This window comes from Grammomys surdaster, unplaced genomic scaffold, assembly GCF_004785775.1.
Source record: "Grammomys surdaster isolate TR1022 unplaced genomic scaffold, NIH_TR_1.0 139, whole genome shotgun sequence".
Taxonomy (NCBI): domain Eukaryota; kingdom Metazoa; phylum Chordata; class Mammalia; order Rodentia; family Muridae; genus Grammomys; species Grammomys surdaster.
The window spans coordinates 6,408,280-6,431,044 of record NW_021604597.1 but is presented as its reverse complement, the minus strand read 5'-3'; the positions used below and the strand labels follow the sequence as shown (position 1 = coordinate 6,431,044).

Below are 22,765 nucleotides of genomic sequence, written 5' to 3'. Positions count from 1 at the left end.
TAATTCATGTGATCTGATCAGCAGAGAATAAGCATGTCATAATATTTTACTGTTTGTGTGTTCATCTATTGCTGTCCATTTAGTGGGGCTGGTACTGGTTCTTACAGTAGCATGTTGATGGAAACAGTGGTAACTTTTGAGTTATTTGTCACAAGTCTTAATGTTGACAGTAAATCTACTTCTCCCCCTTTTAATTTTATGGTTTAGAAGATAATAAGGCCTTACATATTTCTCTGTATAAATCATTCTTTTTAATCTTTTAACACTTACTGTGAGTTGATCCTGCATCAGTTTCATATTTCTTCATTTTCCATGTGGAAATTGAACAAGCTCATCTTTATTATATCTTCCCTATGAGATCATTAAGATAAAAATAAAAGTTCATTTTGTCTTAATATTTATTCTTAGATATTGTATCTCTTCTGATCTTTTTAGAAGGGAATTTGTCCTGATTCCCCTCCCCAACCCCATGATTAATTGCTGTAGCTTGTTTGTTTCTGTAGACTTGAATTTACTATTTTCCTTCCACCGTTGTAAAGATTAGACCTCTTTCGTCATTCCTTTTATCTGTAACTCTGAAACTTTGACCAAAATTTGCTTTATGAAAATGACTTAGGAAATTATTAGTGTCCTTACTACCTTGATACTCGATTGTGTGGTATGATTCTCAGTTGATGTTGGAAATGGCCTCCCACGTCAGTTCTGCTTACTTTTTTTTTCCCTGTTTACTTTCAGCTGGTTGGTGGGGAGTTTGATTTGGAGATGAACTTTATTATCCAGGATGCTGAGAGCATAACATGCATGACAGAGCTTTTGGAGCACTGTGATGTAACATGCCAAGCAGAAATATGGAGCATGTTTACAGCCATCCTACGAAAAAGTGTTCGGAATTTACAGACCAGCACAGAAGTGGGGCTGATTGAGCAAGTGTTGCTGAAAATGAGTGCGGTAGATGACATGATAGCAGGTATGCATGGCCTGATAAAAAAGGGCTTTAGATGGTTACAAGGTTTCATGGGCTTCTTTATGTTCTTCGTGAAAACAGATTTGTAGAAATTGCCTTGATTTCAATAAATAAACAAGAATATATGACAAATATTTTTTATGTTAATGTAAATGTGTAGACAAGAAAACAGTTGTGCTGTGCAAACATAATTAGTAGATCTCCCGAAGTTTTAGAAAATCCTTAGAACTAAGAAGTAAGCACAATAGAAAATTATCAGAAAATAAACAGTATCTTTTCTGTTACATATAACTGAACAACAACACATTTAAAATATTACAATATATATATCAGTACCACTTACCAAGTTCCTTCAACTCCAAACCTCCCAATCTGCTGCACCTAGATCCTAAAGAATCAGCAGGGTATATCTTTTCAAAGTACCTTTTTTGCCTCCATATTCTTAGTCTCAGAATCTTTATTGTTGTGGTAAGACACTGCAACCAAGGCTGATTATGGAAAAAAAAGTGTTTACTTGGACTTAGAGTTGCAGAAGGTTAGAGTCTGTGATTGGAGAGCACAAGGATACAGCACGAACAACTGAGAGCTGTCGACTTGATTTTCAAGTAAGAGGCAGAGAGAGGCACACTCTTGGCCTTTTCCCCTTGAAATCTCAAACTCACCCCAACTGACACATCTTCTCCAGCCAAGGCAAGCCTCTTAGTCTATTTCACCAACTAGAGGCCAAATATTCAAATATGTTAGCCTATGGGGGCCAATCTCATTCAAACCAATGTAAACACATTGTGGAATAGAATGTAAAATGTATATAAAGTGTTATTTTTTGCTCATTATGTATTACCTGAAATAATAATCTTGAAATCTTGGATTTGTAGTACTAACTCTACCTCCTGGCAAGGTAACTATTCTCTGTGGTTAGATATGTTTCAGTAGAAATGTTTAGCTGATGCTCTCAGAACAGCAGTGATTTCTAGACAATAAATGCAGTTTAAAATTTGTTTATTTTGTACAAATAAATGTATAATTTAAATTTATTTTGACATAAAAATATTTCCACAATTATCAAAGTGCTAACTTGACTGTATAATATTATATGTACTCTTTACAAATAGTCAGAACTTAGAGAATTTTTTAATGATTTCATATAAAGATTTTAACTTTTAAATTTTCAGAGTAAAATATCAAGAAAGAAGGAAGTGAACAGTGGAGTTAACAAGGATAGATTTTAAAACTAAATTAAAATTTTAAAATTCTGTTTCTTTACTACTTTGCGATCATATCTGGTTGCTTCCAAAGTGGGTTGTATTTGTGTTGGTATTTGTGTTGAGCATGGTTTTGGATAAATAATAACTAACATGAGTAAAAGTAAGATTAAACTTGCATTACTTTCGTTTTGGGGTTTGTATAAATGTCTGAGTATTTGTGTGTATAATGTGGAAGTATATATTGTCAAGGATATCATATGATCTTTTAATCCTATTAGCTGGGTAAGACTTGATTTTATTTGTTGTTTCTTTCTCTTAAATAAAGTACCTACTACTTTACAGAATAGTTTTAGAGGAGTGCCCAGAATATGCAGAGTGGTTTATAGTAGTTCCTGAAACAAGACAGCAGTGAGGACATGTTAAGCATTTTCTGTCATATGTGAAGTTCTTTAATTCTTGTATCTTTTCTTCTCAGTGGCACTTCTTTCCAAAAGGACCTTATAGCTAAGGGGTATGAGAAAAGGGAGTTAGTGTCCTGAAAAAAAAAATACTGCTTAACTACTTATAATAGAAAAATTAAAATCTTACTTACTTAACTGATAGTTTGAATGAGTACAGCATACTATTAAATTCCCATCTTTGAGTGTTGTAATGTGTTAAAAACATAGAGGTACTCTAAAGTTAATAATTTTATCACTAAACTGTGGTTAAATATTTGTAATAAATTGATAAAAATTTTTAGAGTATTAGTAGTTTTTTCCTCTTTAAAATTTTTGTTGAAAAATTTTCTGTAATAATTAAATTGAACTGCTTAGTTATGAGTCATCTACAAATTACAGTTTTGTCTTTATGTACTTGAAAAGTTTAAGAGTAGCTTGATACAGATTTTGTTACAATTATCCAGATCATTGTAAATACAAAGTTAATTTTTTTTAAAAAAATATTATTACGTAAATATTTAAGAAATCTTCAGTGATAGCAATTTCAACGAAAAGATTCTGGCTTTTAAGATTTTTTAATTTTTATTTAGCATATTCAGTTAAGCAGCTTGATTTTATGCACAAAGATTTTTATTACTTTAATAATGAGACATTTTGTTTCATTTAAAGATCTCACAAAAATATCATACATACTTGTCAAAATTTTTACCATTGAGGTTTCTTGCTCATTGGGTTTATTAAGTAAAATATATTGAATTACTTGTTGCTTATGATAACCATTAAATAGATATCTTATTAAATCTTATTGTATCATATTAAAATATATCCTATTAAAATAGATAAATAACTTAATTTTCCATATTCTAGTCAATAATCTGTTATTTAACAATATCAATTTTACAACAAAATGAATCATATCTGTCTTCTCAATTTACCCTCACGTTAATTGGTGATAAGGTGATACTTAATCATTTCTGTCTACTCTAACCTATCCTCTTATATTAACTGGTGATAGGTTTTAAAATATATATTATCTATCTATCTATCTATCTATCTATCTATATTTGTGAGTATATGTGTGTATTTATATTAACTTGCATATGATATAAGCACTTTAGAATCTGTAATGATATATAAACATTTAGTTGTTTTAATTTTTACAAAGAATATTGAGAGAAATATTAATCATAATGTGTAGAGAAAGTTATCAGATTAATTTTTTCTCATTGGTGAATTATGTGCACTTCACATTCGTAAACACATGCACAGCATAATGAATACCCGTAGCTATGTTTAATATTTAAATGTTTAAATTAGACCCATTTTTAGATTAGTGAGTGGCATTGAGAGTTCTGGAACCATTCACGCTGCATGGGTTGGAGTACTGACTCCACTATTTACTGTGAATGCATTTTTGGGCAATGTGACTAAGTTATTTGGTCCATAGTTTATCCATTTTTAAAAGGAGATGATGATAGCATTTAAAAGCTCATAGTCTGATTTTGAGGTTTTCTGATAGTAGTACATGTATAGCACTTGGAATAGTATCCCATTGTGGATGGAGTAAATGCTCAAAATTATAAACTACCCAAGAACTAAATGTTTCACTCTCATGTTTTATTGGTCAACTGTGAGGTTTCGTTTGAAAATAACCAGTGTACAGTGCTGTCTTGGAACCTTTGAATATTTTTCCTCCCTTTTTCTACATGTAATGAACTCTTTGTTTGCTTTATAAATCAGAATAGGCATTAATGAAGACAATGAGCTATATTAGATTTGTAAGTAGAAATAACATTTAATAACTTTCTGCACCTTTAAAAATATAGTGCTTGACAGCTGAGTTCATGCCTAGAGTAGAGAGTAACTGTTCTCTCCTCTGCAGATCTTCTAGTGGATATGCTGGGAGTTCTTGCAAGCTACAGCATCACTGTCAAGGAGCTGAAGCTTTTATTCAGCATGCTTCGAGGAGAAAGTGGAATCTGGGTAAGCTGTGTTCAGAGGGAGTAGTCTTTAATACCAGTCCATTAATACTTAATGTTCAAGAGATTGTCACTGGAGAGCCATAGATTCGAATTGGTAATGATAACTATTTCCTTCTTAATCCGTTTAGTAGATCATTTAAATGTAATTTTCTTACTAGTTATCAAACAGTACATTGATTAAAAGTGGCATATTTGCTATTATTGCTAACTTTAAATAATAACTATTTATTTGATTGTTTTTTCAGCCAAGGCATGCAGTAAAATTATTGTCAGTTCTTAATCAGATGCCACAAAGACATGGTCCTGATACATTTTTCAATTTTCCTGGTTGTAGTGCTGCGGTAAGCTTTAAATACATATATTTATATTTACCTATCTCTATTTTACCTGAGTTTACTTGGTGTACCATTAGTTTGTCTTTTCTAGATTGCCCTAGGAATAAAACAATAAAACCATATGGTGTGAGCTTATGGTTCTTTTGATGTTGCTGCTGCTGCTGTTGGGGAGGGGTTTGGAGACAATCTTGCTATGTAGCCCTGTCTGGCTTCTACCTCACAGTCTTCCCGCCTCAGCTTTCCTGATGCTGGGGTTAGGAATATGCTTCACTATGCCCTGTGTACTTGTTATGTTTGGCTTCACAGTGATTTAGACCTTTTTTCTGTCTCCAATAACACTTTCCAGGACCGGTTTCCCTAGCTAAAACTGTTCAAGCTCCAATAAGAAAATGAAGTCTTACTAAAAACTAGCATAAGGCATTAGAATCAGAAAATTCTGTGACATGTTTATCAGTCACATGTGAATATATTGTGGGAATTAGTCGGGCAGGTTGGAGAACAAGTCTGGAGCATGCTAAGCAAGGTAGAAATGATACTTAGCCCACTATATGTTTCAAAAAAACACCCTATAGAAATTCTTTGAATGCAGTAAGAGTTTATTTCTGTAGTTGATTTTTAGGGGGAGGGAAATTTGACCAGAGTGACTTTGTATTTCATGTAACTGGTAATTTACCTTTATATTGTCTTGTAGGCAATTGCATTGCCTCCCATTGCAAAGTGGCCTTATCAGAATGGCTTTACTCTCAACACTTGGTTTCGAATGGACCCATTAAATAACATTAATGTTGATAAGGATAAACCTTATCTGTATTGGTAAGTAATAGCCTAAAGCATAGTACTTTGGTCTTTATGTATTTGAATTTTGAAATTATACACTGTACCATAGCTAATATCTATTTGTTTACTAATAATTACTAATAATTCTAGGTTAGTGTATTCACATTTTCAGTTTTTTCCACTTACAATATAAGAAGGAAAGATAAGTCTGTTAGAGGGAGAATAGAGTTACTAGTGTCTAATGTAGGAGATAAGACACCAATTCCCACTAGAATTTGTCTACTTTGGCTTTATTTCTATAGATAGAATTCACATGGGCAAAAATAACAATAGCCATGCAAGAAATTATAACTGTATAAGATTGTTTAGTAAGTATGTTCTTATTTAGATTAAAATATATATACTTATTTGATCAATCACACTATTATAAAAATCAACTATTCTTGATAAGATTTTTTTGATAAGCATTGTCAACTTAGAGGCCAAGTTGTTATTGACAACATGAACTATGTTGAAATGAGTTTTGAATGGGGGAAGTGGAGATGATCCTTCACGTGCAGACTGCCTAGTAGACATTTTGATCATTAATTTGTTTAATGTCTGTTGTATTTTACATTTAAATATAAAGAGTTTCCATAGCCTACTATTTCTTGAGTGAAATACCTTACTTCTTTGTTATTGTAAACCTTATGTTTTAGTTTCTATTTGGCCAATGTGTTAACTATGACTATACAGAGAATTAAGTTTATTATATAAGGCTTTAGTAGGTCTTGGTATATTTATTTTAACCAGACTGTATTCTTGTATTACTACAGTTTTCGTACTAGCAAAGGAGTTGGCTACTCTGCTCATTTTGTTGGTAACTGTTTGATAGTCACGTCTCTGAAGTCCAAAGGAAAAGGTTTCCAGCACTGTGTGAAGTATGATTTCCAGCCTCGCAAGGTAGGGCAGAGTAGATGCATCCCGTGGAAATCATGTCAGTCGCTGTTCACCTTTCCCAGGGCTGTGCAGAGTGACTTCTGTAATATTCTTTCACCTTTCTCCTGACTTTCTCTTTCCTGTAATTTCTTCTTATCTTCATGTCTGACTTCTGTGCGATGTCTTTCGACCTTGTGTTGTTTTTGTCACACTTGCTCATTCTCTCAGTCTGATGTCATTTGTGGCGTTCTTCCTGGAAGTACAAGCGGGAGGCCTGTGGGAACTAGGAAATGTGACAATGGACAGAACAGGAAAGATCTCACTTTTTGCAACTTAGTCTTACTGGGGACTTGTATTCAGTTTCATAATGTCTTCTACTCTTACTCATCAGTGCTCTGTTCCTTAGCTTTTCATCCGCTGTGAAATCTCAGAATCTAAACCACAGCTCCTTCTCTCCAGGTTCACATCTACACAAGCACTCAAGTCCTCTGGTTTAGAGATCTGCCATCTTTTAATAATCATTGGAGCATGTTCTTCATCTGCTTTTTGCTTCATTTTCTAGTCCTATGTATTATATCTCTGAAATACATCTATTTTCTTCTAAAATTTCATTATTTGCTGTTTAACTTCATGTTGTTTTCTTTTCATCTTGAATATTTTGTTTCTTTTCTGAACTATTTCATACACTGATGCTAGACTTACCTTCCTGAAAATATGCATTTGCTTAAGCTAATGATTTGCTTTTTAGTAAGTACAAAATAAATTGAAAATGTATCCATGTGCTTTATGAATGAATGCATGATCTTTATCTAAGTCTTCAGAGCACATCTTATTAGAAAAAGTTCTACAATATTTCTGTGCAGTCTTTGGTTGTTGTTCCCTCCCCCTCCTCCTCCCTCATACCCTGCTTCCCTTTCTGCCTGTCATTGGAGGTCCAACCAAAGAGACACTTGCGTGGTAGGCAAGCACTGTATCAGAGTTGTGCTCCTACCCATCCTCCTTGATAGATAGTATTTTCAGATATGCCCCTTTTTATAATTATTTTTATAATTACTTTATTCACATTTTCATTATTCATTTATATGCTCATTTAGTGATTGTTGAGACTAAAATCTGTGATGGACTTAATTTTTTATTTTCTCAAATGCCTGATGAAGTATTGAATTCAGTAGACTGCCAATATTTTGAGTAGCTATATAAGAGTATGATTTAATTGGGCTGGGGAAATGGCTCAGAGACTAAGGGAACTAGATATTCTTCCAGAGGACCTGGGTTTAATTCCCAGTACTTACATGGCTACACACAACTGTCTTTAACTCCAGTTCCAGGGGTTCTGACACCCTCACACTGACACAGATGTCGGCAAAACAACCACCACGTTAATGAATAGAGTCTTTTGCTTTCTAAAGACACAAGTTTCATCAGTTTAGATCAGTGGTTCTTAGCCTGTGGTCACATAAAAGCAAGTAGCTTAATCTTTGTTCTCATTTATTTATGATTTTCCTATTTGCTTCTGAAAATATATTCCTGTGTTTTTAACATTTTAAATATAGTAATTGCAGAAAGTTGTGTAAGAGTGGGGCCCAGGGAATGAAACAGGTTCAGAACATTTCTTTCTGAAAAGATTTTAATAAACGTTGAAAATGAAAATTATGATGATAATGGCCTTACTCTTCTTTATTATTATAGCAAAATATCATTTAATATGTATTCTGTTTTTAATTTTCCAGGACATGTGGTAGTTAACTTGCTATTGTGCTCCAATTAGGGAAAAATTTACCTCAGTAAAGAAGTTATTGGCCTTTCCTAAAAAGATATGCAACACTAAAACTTTCGTTTGCCTAGCTGACTTACTTAAAGACAAGTCTGATCTTGTAAAAATGAATGTAACCGTTAGCATTTTACCTCGTTTATAGAAGATGTTCAGTGCATAGTACCTAGTGATAGTTGTGTAAATATTATGTTGTATTTTTTTCTTATTTCTCATTTATTTTCTTTAACTTGTAATACATACCTCAGGAATTTTTAGTGTCAGTATGTGTATTGTTCTTATTTCTTGTTGTCCAGTTTTATTATACATCAATATTTGGATCTCAAACTGAGTGTAGGGGGCAGTATATATAATTAGTGTCAGTATGCATATCTCCAGATCAGTTACTGTCTTTAACTTAAAAATATCAAGTCAAATATTGTGACCCTCTGAAATGGTGAAAGTTTACTTACATCCATTACATTTTGATGGTTCTAAGAGACAGAAAAATAAATTTAACCGGAGATTAAATTAACCAGTAAATCCAAAAAATATATATGAATACATGAATGTAAAAAATGACATAGCAGCATTCTTTTCCTCTTGTTCATTCAGTATTTCCTATCAGTTTTCATGCTTGATGTACAGTTTATTCACTCATAGTGATTTTTTTTATGATTGCTTTCAAATGTTGTATTCATAAGCAGCTCATAGGCAGTCACGGTCATTTATTTGTATCAGTATTTGGGGATGCGTGTTCCTTGGCCTGTTCTTTCACCAGGGACATAAGAAATGGGAGGAAGGGGCATGAGATGTTAAGTCCTTGAGATCTCTTGTATGGAAGTGCAAAGGCTGTGATTGCATTTTAGACAGTAGTAACTGTACATGACCTTTGACATCTTACTTATTGCGTTGCAGTGGTACATGATCAGCATCGTCCACATCTACAATCGATGGAGGAACAGTGAGATCCGTTGTTATGTTAATGGCCAGCTGGTATCCTATGGTGACATGGCTTGGCATGTTAATACAAATGATGTAAGTTTAAAATTTTAAAATATATTTTATAGTATGGCCTCTCACTGTAATTTAAATAATGGCCATTTTCTAGAAACTTCCAAAATTTTGTTTTAGGTTTTTTACATATAATTATTAAGTTAGTTTATATTTATATAATTTATATTTAATTCTTAAATATAGTGTGCAGACTGTTCCAGACCCATGATTTAATGATCTGTGTAAAGTTAAAATAGAGTGTGGTTATGTGATACATGGGGGTCAAGTCATGTAAGTGCCTCACATGCAAACACAGGTCTGGGCTTACCATCTGACCCAGGATAAAAAGCCTCCCAAGATTATATTGTAAAAATCTCAATCTGTCTGGGAATGGTGGTGCACACTTTTAATCTCAGCAATCAGGGAGGCAGAGGCAAGTGGATCTCTGAGTTCTATACCTCCCTGGTTTACAAAGTGAAATTCAGGACAGTCAGAGCTACATAAAGAAACCCTGTCTCAAAAATCAAAACAAAAACAAAAAACCCTCAATCTGGTTGCAGTGCTGGTAATTTCATGACATTAAATGACTCTTAAAACAGAAGGCAGATCACATACAGGGTGCTCTGTCATCATAAATGAGATACTTTCTTCACTTTGTATGTCTGTGTTGGAGCAGGTGATACTGGATTCTAGATAGAGAAGACATAGGATTGAAATCTAAAGAATGCTTACATTTTTATAGTTTGGATTTTCCCTTTCCTTTCTCCTGGCATTTTAGTGCCAAAGCACAATGTGGTTTGTAGTGCCTAAAGTATCTCTAGGACCAGTGAGATGCTGTCCTTCCAGCACACCTGCTTGTAATGATTATGAGTGGCTTAAGAAAAACAAACTACTAAATTTACTTATAACATTTGTCAGCATCTTCTTTAATTTTAATTTCTTTCATGGCAGAGGTTATAACATATTCTCCTTTTCTGTTTTCTTTTAAATGAATAGGACTTAGGAGTTTTTTACATTGTCTCCAATCTGTTTGTAGATCTGTGGGTGACAAGCTATCCTGACCCAGTCAAGTTGACTTTACCTTGTTTTTGCATGATCTGGAAGCTAAGAGTCTTGGACTTTCACGAAGAATATTTTTTAAAAGACAAAACAACAACAAAGCAAATCAAATACAAATATGCAGAGAAGCTGCATGGAGCACACAGAACTCTAGAACGTTTCTGCCTGTGCCTTTATAGAGCAAGCTTACTTTACTGCCCAACAGACTCATAGGCAAATGAGAACATAGAAATGTAATTCTGCTTCCCATCTGTTCTCTGATATTGCATGAGGATGCAGTCTATTACTAACATACGAAGGAAGCCTCTGTAGTTTTGTTGACTGACATTAGCTGAGAAGACAGTATTTAAAAAAAAAAAAGGAAAGATTTAAAATTCTCTGTAACAGTATTTCAAGAAACAGAGAAGCCTAGTATTGTACACATTCTTTATGTAGTTGTAATTTTTAGTTTCCACAGTTTAAATTACCTACATGTTTAATGATAAATTCTTGTTTTTCTCTTCCATTCACCTTATTTTTTTTGCTATTGTATGAAGCACAAATGGGATCTCATATTTGACAGATTTGTGCAGTGATTGTTTTCTCTGTGACTCTGTCTAAACTGATGGCTGAATATTAGTGTGTTTATTCGAATTAAAGTGTGGGATATGCTGTGGTGACAAGAGAGGATAGTGGACAATACCTACTGTCTTTGGCTTCAGTGGCTGATGTTGAAAGGATGTAGGTATGCCAGGCTTTCTAGATGGGAGAACCTTTAGGAGAATGATATTCTTGAGACATTGAATCATTGGTTTTGCTTCTGTATAATCCCTAATCAGAACAAACTGATTTTCTTCATCATTGCTTATTTAGTATAGAAAAAGATGGTGGCATATTCATCCACGTTGAGAAATGAAGTAGAATTTTAAATATTTCTTCCTATGGATTTATAGTGAAGATTTGGTAAAGTCATTCTTTTGATTTACTTTAACCTCTCTAAATTTGATCAGTTGTGAATTATTAGCAATTTAAAATTAGCTTTACTTCAGTAAATAAATTATAATTTGTTTTTGAATTACAAAATTCAATTGTAAACAATTATAAAATCTTTGTCTTTAGTGCTACAATTTGAAAAAGTGGTTAAGTGTGAGGATGTGATGGATGGTTGTGTACCTAACTTCTATTTAACTGACTTTATTTCTCTAAAACTTACTTACTTTTATTATTGAAACATTTCCAAAATACCTTAAATTGCATTTTTTACTATTGTTAGTATCTTAAATATTTTTGTTAATGAAGAAATGCATTTTTAAATATTCTGTCATTACAAAATAGTAACTTATTTTTTGTGACTTTTAAAAATAGAGCTATGACAAGTGCTTTCTTGGATCTTCAGAAACTGCTGATGCCAATAGGGTATTCTGTGGCCAGCTTGGGGCTGTGTATGTGTTCAGTGAAGCTCTTAACCCAGCACAGATATTTGCAGTACATCAGTTAGGACCTGGTTATAAGGTAAGAATGACCACATTATTACAAGTTCTCTGCAAAGGTCTTGTATGATCTGGTTTCCCACTACTGTATCTAGTGAGGATCTTTGTTCAGTGTGGGTCATTATCATCCCAACCTCATGAAACTTACTATGGTGTTACTTTTCATCTGACCTTCTGTATTTAATTACTATTTTTTCGTGAACTTTTTATTCTTTAGGAAGGTATTCTAATATTTAAGACATGTCTTTATTAATTTTGACAAAATATTTCTGAGTATATTACTTATTAAAGTGGTAATTGCAATCTTAGATTTTGAAATATGTACATTGTATTATGATTATAGAAAATGACTTGTCGAGGACTCAACTGTTAAAAGTACTGACTGTTCTCCCGAAGGTTCTGTGCTCAATTCTCAGCAGATTGTGGCTCACAATCATCTATAGTAGTATCTGATGCCCTCTTCTGGTATGTGGGTGTACATGCAAGTAGAGCACACATACACATAAAATACATACATGCATACATACATACATACATAAATAAATAAATAAATTTTTCATAAAATGACTTGTTGAAAGGGATGCTATGAGTTGGAGATTTAGAGAAACAAGCAATGTCAAATGCTGTGTCCAACTTAGGTAACTCATTTTATGCATTTGCATTTAATTGTCCCTTGCAGTGGGTAAGATGGGGTAATAAGGATGCTCATGTCACAAAAACACTGACGCTGACTTATCATATTATTCTGATTTCTGTTTTGCTTTGAAATAGATACATTTTAGGCAAGATACAGCATTGACTCCTATGAATTAGTTTTTAATGAACACACTTGGTAAGTATGGGTAGATTATTTAAATCACATTCGGAGTTGTACAATTTCAGACTATTTGGAGGTGAGACAGTATTATACAGTATAAATTTAAGTTGAGCTGGGCATTGGTAGTCCACGCCTTTAATTCATGAGCTCGGGAGGCAGAGGCAGGTGGGTCTCTGAAGTCTAGGCAAGCCTGAGCTACAGAGTTCCTGTACATGAATATCCATGTAAAACCAAATACATACCATATTTGTCTTTGTCTGGAACACCTCACTCTGGATGTTTTTTTTGGTCCTAGTTTCATCTATTTACCTGCAAGTCCCCTCTTTTCCCCTTGAATTCTTGCTCTGCCATATATTAACTCTGCATGGGAATCTTAATATTTTTGGCTTATATGTATTTAGCCTCTGTCTTTCTTTTCCATTATCATAAAATATTTAACTTTTCCTTTTTAAAATATCTCTCTTCCCCCTCCCCTCCCCCCCCCGTCTCTCTCTGCATGTACATATGTATACCGTGTCTGTGCCTGGTGCCCAAGGAGGCCCAAAGAAGGCATTGAATCCCTTGGAAATGGAATTGCAGATGTTTCTGAGCTGCTGTTTGGGTTCTGAGACCTGAAATCAGGACTCCTATAAACAAATGCTCTTCAATGCTGAACCATCTTGCCACACTGTGAAGTAACTTTTCTTAAGTACTAATTAAATGATATTAAATATAGTAACAAAAAATAGAAATGAAGGTGAGAAGTTGATAAATAATATAAAATATAAATCCAGTGTCCTTCCTCGCAACACATAAAGGAAAGGGAGAGATCTAAGTATTGAGTAGTTCTTCCTCTAAGAAAGGAGTTAGACAGCTGTGCAAATTAAAAATTTATTATTTGGTTAATTCTTTGCATTTTTTAAAATATAACAGTGGTAAGAATGAGTAGAAATCCTAAGTCACTGAATTCCTCTACAAGTAGTGTCCTAATATAGGGTGTCAAGTTCCTACACCAAAGTCTGACACTTACACAAGAAATATCTCTAATTGTGGGCAAGGAATGAGAATGTATCCTACTGAGTCATCAAAGCATACACCTGAGCCTTTTAAAATGGAGATTGTAAATTCATGAGTACAAATGAATTGTCTCAACTCAAAATACAAAGTATACTTATTACTCAACAGTTTGTATCTTTAAAACTCTTTGATACTAACCGGTTTTTACTAGAAATGTAGATAATATAAAGAAAGAAAACAAGTAAACGAGACCGAGCCACGTTCTGACAGGAACATTCACATACTTCACCTCAGTCTCCTGTTAGTGAGCGAAGTAATTGCTTGCAGGAGAGCTGTGATTAGACCGTACAGAATATATAGTGCATCAGAGTTGCTCAGCATGCGTGCTGTGATGTTGCACATGAACACTTTGACACAAGAGCACATTATATAGTGAGTCTTGTACCTTTCATTCCCATTGTTTTTGCAACCTTAGCCCTATACCCCTAAGAGGGGTTTACTACCTTTATTCCATTGTGATACATCATTGTCACCTATAGAGTTCACATTTAAGAACCACATGGTCATTATGGGAAAAAATTTTCAAAATAAAAATTTGCACAGTGTTTTATGTAACTAAGGCTATGTCTTTGTGTTTAGCTCTATCATCACTGTCCATAGTGGGTGGATACACTGCAACATCTCTGCTTCCACTTCTCTGCCACACGCACAAGTGTGACTTCCTTAATCTCTATAAAATGCACCAACCACAAATGAGAATAAACATGCTATTTTTATTTTTATGAAACTGGCTCAAATTTATTAATATGCTTATCTGTAGTTGCATCACTTTCCTGCTACTGATACAATTTCGTTCTTTTCTATGGCTAAATAAAAGATTCCATTATGTGTACGTGTCACATTTTCCTATCTATTATCCTTTTGTAGGAACCTGCATTGGTTCTATAATTTCACTATTGGGGTTAGATCTTCAGTGAACATCAATAATCTTAATGTATCTCTGTGATATACTGACTTGAATTTCTCTGGGAAAATACCCAGGAGTGGTATAGCTGGGCCATAGGATAAATTTGTTTTTCATTGACTAAGTAACATTCATAGGGATTTCCATAGTAGTTGCACTATCAGCTTTTGTGACAGAATCATGCTATTTTTCTTATTGTGACTCTGTGTTAAAACTTGATATAGATATGAACACTATTCCTTTTCTCTATTTTTTTTGATTATCCAGGATCTTTTGTGTGTTGGAATGTCTGACACATTAACCATAAATGAAAGTAACAGAAAAGTATATATGAAGAAGTTTTTAAAAAATATTTTAGGTATTATATTTGAAAGACCTTAGTAACTCCACTTAAAATCAATTGAAAGAGGGTTGAGCACTTGGACCAGTTTCAGATGGAGATGGCATAGCTTACTCAGGGTTGCTGAAAGTGCATGATTCCCAATGCCAATACCAATTGAAGGAACTGGAGAGGGCTGAGGCACAGCACTGTTTGAGGAGCACAGCACCTTGTGAGGAGGGCCTCTAGACAAGGGCTGGAAGATGCACAGGGAGTTCACTTTGGGCTGTGCATATACTCTTAGTGCTCTGTGCTTAAAGAAATTATAAGACTAAGATGGCTTTGCTTAGCTTTTGTGTGATGGCTCCAGCAAGTATATGATCTGTGCCAAGCCTGAGAAGGAAGAACAGGTGAGGGAACAGAAACACAAGACCTTTGTGTAGAAGTGTGAAAGACAGATTTGGCATTTCCTCATACTTTACCACTGGAATGTCAGCCAGAGGTAGTTGGACAGTGTCCACCAGGTATATGAGGAAATGGACAACTTGTGCTTCATCCTGGAAGGGGAATAGAAATGTTCCTTTATCGAGTGGCCTACTAGTTCATATTGATGGAGTTCAACTGTCTGGCCAAGAGCCTGGAGTCATGCCAAGCTGCTTATCCATAAGGCCAAGAGGGGAAAAAGGAAGAGCACAAGCAGTAGCTGGGGTGCTGTGGAAGTGTACCAGTCCCTCCCAGTACTCCAGAAGGACTTCGAGGGAGGGAGGGAGGATCTATAAATGCTGCAGGAGCCATTGTTAGGGTTTATCCCATCAGCATCAAATACCATGTCCAGTTCTGTACCCATTCTGGCTTCTGAACACTCTCTGCCAAATTTTTGTGTTGCATTAAGTCTGATTGTCAGGAATATAATTTTCCCATAATGTTCCTTGCAAGAAAGCAATCCAGTTTGTTGCATGTATATTGTACAGTATTTTTAGCCTGTTGACTGAATAGTTTCTCAGATTTTCATAAAATACCTATATGAATATTCTCAAAGCACATGGTGGTATACTTTTTGATTCTTTTTCTATTTTCTTATGGATACTTCTTAACTCTTCTTCAGCCCTCTCTACATTGGGCCAGCCTCTAAGATACCTTCTGTTATCCATCTGACCTCAAGGTTGCCTTTAGATTTGCTGGGCAGCCTTGTTACCCAAATTTCTTTGAAAATCTGACATATATTCTAGGTGCCTCCCTTAGGCATATGTGTTTCCTATCTTGGTCATCCTTTGCTTGGCTCTGCCCCTGTCTTTTTACCTTCCTCCTGCCATTCATGTCTTTTTACCTCCTCCAGTCATTCATGCCTGGCAGCTCTCCTGCTAACAAGTGATAGTCAATTATATTGTGTGTGTGTGTGTGTGTGTGTGTGTGTATCTATGTATGTATGAATGCATACTTTGCCAAGTTACATGTGAGGAGGTGAGAGGACAACTCGCAGGAGTTAGTTCTCTTTATTTTACTGTGTGTGTTCTAGGGATCAAACCTATATCTTCAGAGTTGATGGTAATAGCCTTTACCCATTGAACCACCTTACTAGCTGTGCAAATTATATTCTAAATTCATATTTTCCAAACTGCAGTCTAGGTCAGTTCCCTCTGCTTCCTACTTTCTGGGTAGCTGCTCTTTTTAGCATCATTCTCTGCCTCCTGACATGTGGAAGCCAGCTCATATGAGCCGCGTTTTTACCATTCATATACTTGGCTAGTTCACCAGACTCTAGCATATTCTTCTCATGCTTGATCTTTTGAATTGATGCTAATCATTTATAATGATGATATCCAGAACTGAGAGGACCTCCTAGGGAGACCAGGTGCCTTTCCTTTTTGCCTTCATCCTGCAGTGCATTGCCTCTTTTCTGTCTTTCTCTCTGTGTTGGTGTGGGTCTAGTCAACACCATAGTTTGGTCATGTCTAGGAGCTCTCATTTCTGGATAACTTTTACATGGCATCTTTGATAGTTTGAATGAACAGTGCTGCCCATAGGCTTGTGTTCTTGAATACTTGGTTCCCAGTTAATCTCACTGCTGTACATTGAGGAAGGAGGTAGAATATTGATGAAGGAAGATTGTCACCTTCTGCTTTCTGTGTGTGGATAAAATGTGATGAACAAGCTTCCTGTTCCTATCTTTCTTGCCCGTTACTGTGGTTTCCCTGCCACTGTGGACAGTAACCCTCTGGATCTATTAGGCATACTAAATACTTTTTTTTAATCGGGTATTTTATTTATTTACATTTCAGGTGTCATCCCCTTTCCACAGTTCCCCTCCTTAGAACCCCCCTATCCCATTCCCCTCCTCCTTTTTGCTTTTATACCATTTCAATTGCATGCAAATATTAAGGTCAGTTCTGGGTTGAGGACTAGGAGTACAATAGATGCAAATAGTCAAGGAACAAGCAAGACAATAAACACAAATAGTCAAAGAGCAAGCAAGGCCATAAAAAAAGTTTCATGAACCCTCTTGTGATTAGTGTTTCTAAGGGCTTATCAGGATGACCAAAATATCTGAGCCTACTTCCCTGTCCTAGACCAAAGTCATTTTTGTGTCTGAAGCCTACCTTCTTGTTCTAGCCTGAGATTTAGATTCCTGCCTGAAATTATTTCTTTGTTCTAGCCTAATGTCAGATTCCTGCCTGAAGCCCACTTTCTTGTCTTCGGCCAATGTCATATTTCTGCAAAGCAACCCATTTCCTTGTCCTTGTTCCATGTCAGATTCTTGACAAGCAGCCCCAAAAGCTCTCCTCCTCTCCCCCTTTTTTATTTCATAAACAAGACTGAGCCTGTCTTAGGTCATTCTGACAAGAATGCTTTCCTTACCCATTGTGGAATATGCATTATCAAAAGCAATGCCCTTCTGTCTTAGGTTCGTAAGTCTCTGTGCAGAATCTTACCTGTCCTTGGCTTGCCAGCCTGTTAATTTAATAACTCTGTCTGGGGGTCCATTTTCAGTTTCAGGCCATGTACTTTGGCTGGCAACGTGTTGATGTTAAAGTCAAGCGTTAACATGATGGGCAGGAATAAAAATATCCCCAGGACAAAACAGGGCTAGCATGATCAAGCTATGTATGCCATATCACAGAACCTTGTTATTCTGAAGAAATCTTGCAAGTACTGGAAGAAGTGAGTCAGGCTTTATTTAAGCAAGAGTGTAGTAGACTTGATTATTGCTGGATAGTTGTAAGCTACTCTCAGAACTCTACTGGAATTGCCCATGGTGTGCCATGGTGAACTGAAAAGAGTGCACTCACGCTGATCATTCATGTTTCAAAGTCCATGAAAATTCAGACAGGATACTTTTGATATTTCATATTAAAACACTGCTTTCTGGGTTTATTATGGGATTCAATACTGACATGATTTTAAAGTCATGTATTATTTGATCATTGAAAACTAAAGCTAAAGATCCTGTAGGTCACTCAGAGGGTGTAACTGGCTAGATGTCTTCTGTGCTTTCCTGTAAAGTCAGTTACTAAGGAAGTATTTTCAGCACATCACAGTCAATCTTTAGTTAAGGGTAGCTGCCAATATTATTTATGGAAAGATTATTATATAATTTAAAATTGATTAAGATGGATGATGTATGTCACATGATGAGTAATTGTTTATATATAATACATTTATATCTTTTGTGTGTGAACATATGAATAAATGTAAACTGGTTTTGTAGAAAAAAATCCTTCTGTTCACTCATCCTTTCTGTGTGATGTGATTTATTTTTTTGGATATTGATTCTGCAGGTTTTACATAATGTAATGTGCTGTGTCAGAGTATGTATACAGGTTCACAAAGATGCGTATACCAGTTCTTCCTTTTGAAGCATTATTTACCAGAACATAGCAATAGTGTACTAGCATATAAAGTAGTAGGTGAATATAAAAAAATTAAAGTGCTCCAACAATTCCACTTGGCATTTATGAACTGGAAAGCTGTCTAACTGAAGGCACTGATTAAATCTGACTTTCCCTGACTTGAATTCAGGTTCTTAGAGGAATCTTTGATGCATCTAAGTTGTTGAAAAGAAATCAAATTTGAATTTAGTATGCTAGAAATGCATGTGATTTTATGCTGTCCACCTATCTTTTCAGTTTGTTTGTACCCTCTATTAACTATCTATATTCTCCAGTAATGTTTCTGTTATTCTGCATAAAACCAATACATATGACATCATAGGAATAGGAAGCCACTGCTCTATTTCACGACTTCTCGTGGTGGCATGTGAATAGACAATGTGAGGTCTCATAGGAATGATAATGTATAGCAGCAATACATATTGTATGTTGTCTGTGCAGAAATGTTCTATAATACATTTACTTATATTTTGACATATTTTTGTATTTTTTCAGGGAATTTGAGGCGAATATTAAGTTCTAACTTTATAAAATTCCTACCATTGTTTATTTAGAAAAATTCTTAAAATACAAATCTATTTTGAAAGTTCTTGAGAGAGAAATGTTAAGTTTCTCCTTTTAGGTTTATTAAAAATATATTCTTTTCTCATACAGTATATCCTGTTTTATCTTATAATAAGATAAATCAGAAACTATTACATAGAACTTGGACAAGGCAAACCAACAGAAGGAAAAGGGACCCAAGAATCAGAGCCCCACTCATTCACATACTCAGTAGTCCCATAAAAACACTAAACTACAAGCTATGATATATTCACAGAGGAACTGTTGCACACCATGTAGGCCCTGTGCTTGCTTGCTGCTTTAGTCTTTGTGAGTTCATGTGAGCTTTGCTCAGTTGATTGAGAGAGCCTTGTTCTCCTGGTGTCCTCCACCTTCTTTGGCTTGTAACTTTTTCTGTCTCTTCTGTGGGGTTCTCTGATCTCTGAGAGACATCCCATTTAGAGTTATGTGTTCCAAGGGCTCTCATTCTCTCCATAGTGTCTGGCTGTGGGTCTTTGTGTTTGTTCCAATCTCCTACAGGAGGATGCTTCTCTGATAGCAGCTGAGCAAAGCATGAGCTATAAGTATAGTATCTCTGATTCTTGGCACCTAAACAGTGTTAGGTATCAGTTCCATCTTGTGGAGTGGGCCTTCAGACAGATCAGATATTGGTTGGTCACTCCTACAGGCTTTGTGCCACCATTGCACTAACATATTTTGTAGGCAATGTAGATTGTAGATCTAAAGTTTTGTGGTTGGGTTAGAGTTTGTTTCTATTTTGTTAGACTGTGTGGTACGTCATACAATAAGTTGAGGAACAAAGGTTCTATGTAGGAACCAGCTTGACTTCTCCAAGTTCAGTGAGTTGTGTGGATGTTTTCTTTAACAATGGAACCGTACTCTCAGTTTGTGTAGTGCAACCTGTTTATCTTGGCAACAGCCTTAGATGACAACTCAATTGGATATAACCAATTTCAGCACTGGAAGCTTTGTTTGGTGTTAAGTGAAGGCCAGTTGGGACTCTGTCTCCCTCATTATTTGGAGACTTCATTAGGATTGTCTGTAAATATTTTAAGAAATTTCCACTCTTCTAGGTTTCCATACTGGCCCCCAAAGCTCCTCACTTCTAGCTCTCTCTCTATTCCCTTGCTCAACCCCATTTCCCCTTCTCCTCCTCACCTTATCTTCCTATTCCTGTTCCTCTCTGTTTTGACCCAAGGCCACCCATAAACTCTATAAACTATAAATTTTATAAATACATATAAATTTCCCCCTTCTAGGGAGGTCAATGCTTCCCTATTATTCTTAACCTCTCTGGGTCGACAAATTGTACTTTATCCTTTATTTAACTGCTTGTATCCACATATATGTGAATAAAAAATTACAATATTTATCTTTATGAATGTGGGTTATCTCATTCAGTATGATTTTTTCTCATTTCATCTATGTATCTTTAATTTTTCTGATGTATTTTTTTTAAAAACAGCTTAGTAACACTCTTGTTGTATAAATATATCACATTCTCCTTATTCATTCTCCTGTTGAAAGACATCTAGGTTGTTTCTAGTTTCTGAATATCATGAATAGACCAACAGTGAATATGGTTGAACAAGTGTCCTTATGGCTGAATAAAGAATCTTTTGGGTATATGCCCAAGAGCAGTATAGCTAGATCTTAAGATAGATTCATTCCCATCTTCCTAAGGAACCAACACACTAATTTCCATAGTGACTCTATTTGTTTTCCCACCCACCAGCAATGGATAAGTGTTCTCCTTATTCCACATCCTTATCAGCACAAGACTGTCACTTGTTTAATTGATCGTAACCATTCTGATGGGTGGGATAGGCAATCTCAGAGTAGTGTTGATTTGCATTTCCCTGATGGCTAAAGATGTTGAATATTTTGTAAAGTGTTTCTCAGCCATTAGTTTCAATAGAGTTTCCTCTATTGAGAATTTGGTTTAGATCTGTATTCTGTTTTTTAATTGAATTATTTCATTTTAAATATCTAGTTAATTGACTTCTTTATATAGTTTTGGATGTTATTCTTCTATCAGATGTGGAGATGTTAGAAATCTTGTACCATTCTGTAGGCTACTGCTTTGATTTGGCAGCATCACTACCTGCCTAAATTATAATTTTACCGTTTTTTTTTTTTTTTGTAATTCTGGTTGCAGTTTTAGTTTGTAGTATATAATAGGGAAGAAAATAAAATTTTTAATTTTAGAATGGCATAGTTTGCAACTGGTCCTTTAATCTTGACAAGTGAGAAGCAGTGAGATTTTTAAAAAGTTACTAAAATTGGACACCTTGAGGTGAGAAGTAATGTTTCACTTAAGTAGAGTAAAATATCTGATTCACATAGGGTAGCATTGGTTATTTTTAATATTGAAATAACTAAACATTTTAATGTAAAAGTACAATCTATAACTTTGGATACATGCGATTAATTACTCATTTATGCCTTCGTCTTCATTTATATCTAGTAATTAGAGGTTTTCATTCAGATTGGAGTTAAAAAGACTACAAAGAGTTGTCAGACCAAAGGTAGAACACTTTGAATTTGGCCAGATGTACTTGGTCTGCAGTGTTCTTAAGTATTTGAGTTAATCTAAAAATTAAGTTATTCTAAAAAATTCTTGTGTTCATAAGTCAAACAGCTCTCAGATCTGAAATGAGAGTAGCAAGATGTGCAACACTGGTATATAGTGCCGGATGCTTGGAGGGAACACAGTAAATCGTTCCTGTGGGTGTTTCTCTGCTTTAAGGATTTAGATTCTTTAAAGATTCTTTAAAAAGAGTATTAATGAAACTTTATTTTTACAGAGTACCTTCAAGTTTAAATCTGAGAGTGATATTCATTTGGCAGAGCATCACAAGCAGGTTCTGTATGATGGGAAGCTTGCGAGTAGTATTGCCTTTTCCTACAATGCCAAGGCCACCGATGCTCAGCTTTGCCTGGAGTCCTCACCAAAAGAAAATGCATCCATCTTTGTGCACTCCCCACATGCATTGATGCTCCAGGTGGGTGGGCGGGGCTCTACCCTTGCAACCAGCACCCAGAAGGTGTGCCTTCAACACAGCAAGTGCTGCTCACCTGTAAATGCTACTGCTGCTTTTGCTTTTGAATTTGTAAACCAAGTTTCTGTCTTCAACTTTTTGACTTACTTGGACACTTGCCCCATCTGTTATCATGTGTTTCTGTGTTCTTTGAAATAAAAATATGTTGACTTCCTGAACATGAAGTTGCTAGGTATAAAAAATATTCTGATTTGAGAAGGTCTTATCTGCCAAATTGAAAATTACTTGAATGTCCTGAAACCCAATAATAATATTCTTCTA

The 22,765-nt window shown here is 35.1% G+C and overlaps 1 protein-coding gene across 1 annotated transcript in view; it reads left to right on the top strand.

Moving 5' to 3' along the window:
• Nbea (neurobeachin) overlaps nucleotides 1-22,765 on the top strand; it is a 513,393-nt gene that overhangs the window by 86,077 nt on the left and 404,551 nt on the right. Inside the window, exons 2-9 of the mRNA XM_028763470.1 lie at nucleotides 736-967; nucleotides 4,492-4,592; nucleotides 4,837-4,932; nucleotides 5,618-5,739; nucleotides 6,519-6,645; nucleotides 9,290-9,409; nucleotides 11,771-11,917; nucleotides 22,250-22,447. Of these exons, the coding sequence (XP_028619303.1) occupies nucleotides 736-967; nucleotides 4,492-4,592; nucleotides 4,837-4,932; nucleotides 5,618-5,739; nucleotides 6,519-6,645; nucleotides 9,290-9,409; nucleotides 11,771-11,917; nucleotides 22,250-22,447 (1,143 nt within the window). The remainder of the gene's footprint in view (nucleotides 1-735; nucleotides 968-4,491; nucleotides 4,593-4,836; nucleotides 4,933-5,617; nucleotides 5,740-6,518; nucleotides 6,646-9,289; nucleotides 9,410-11,770; nucleotides 11,918-22,249; nucleotides 22,448-22,765) is intronic.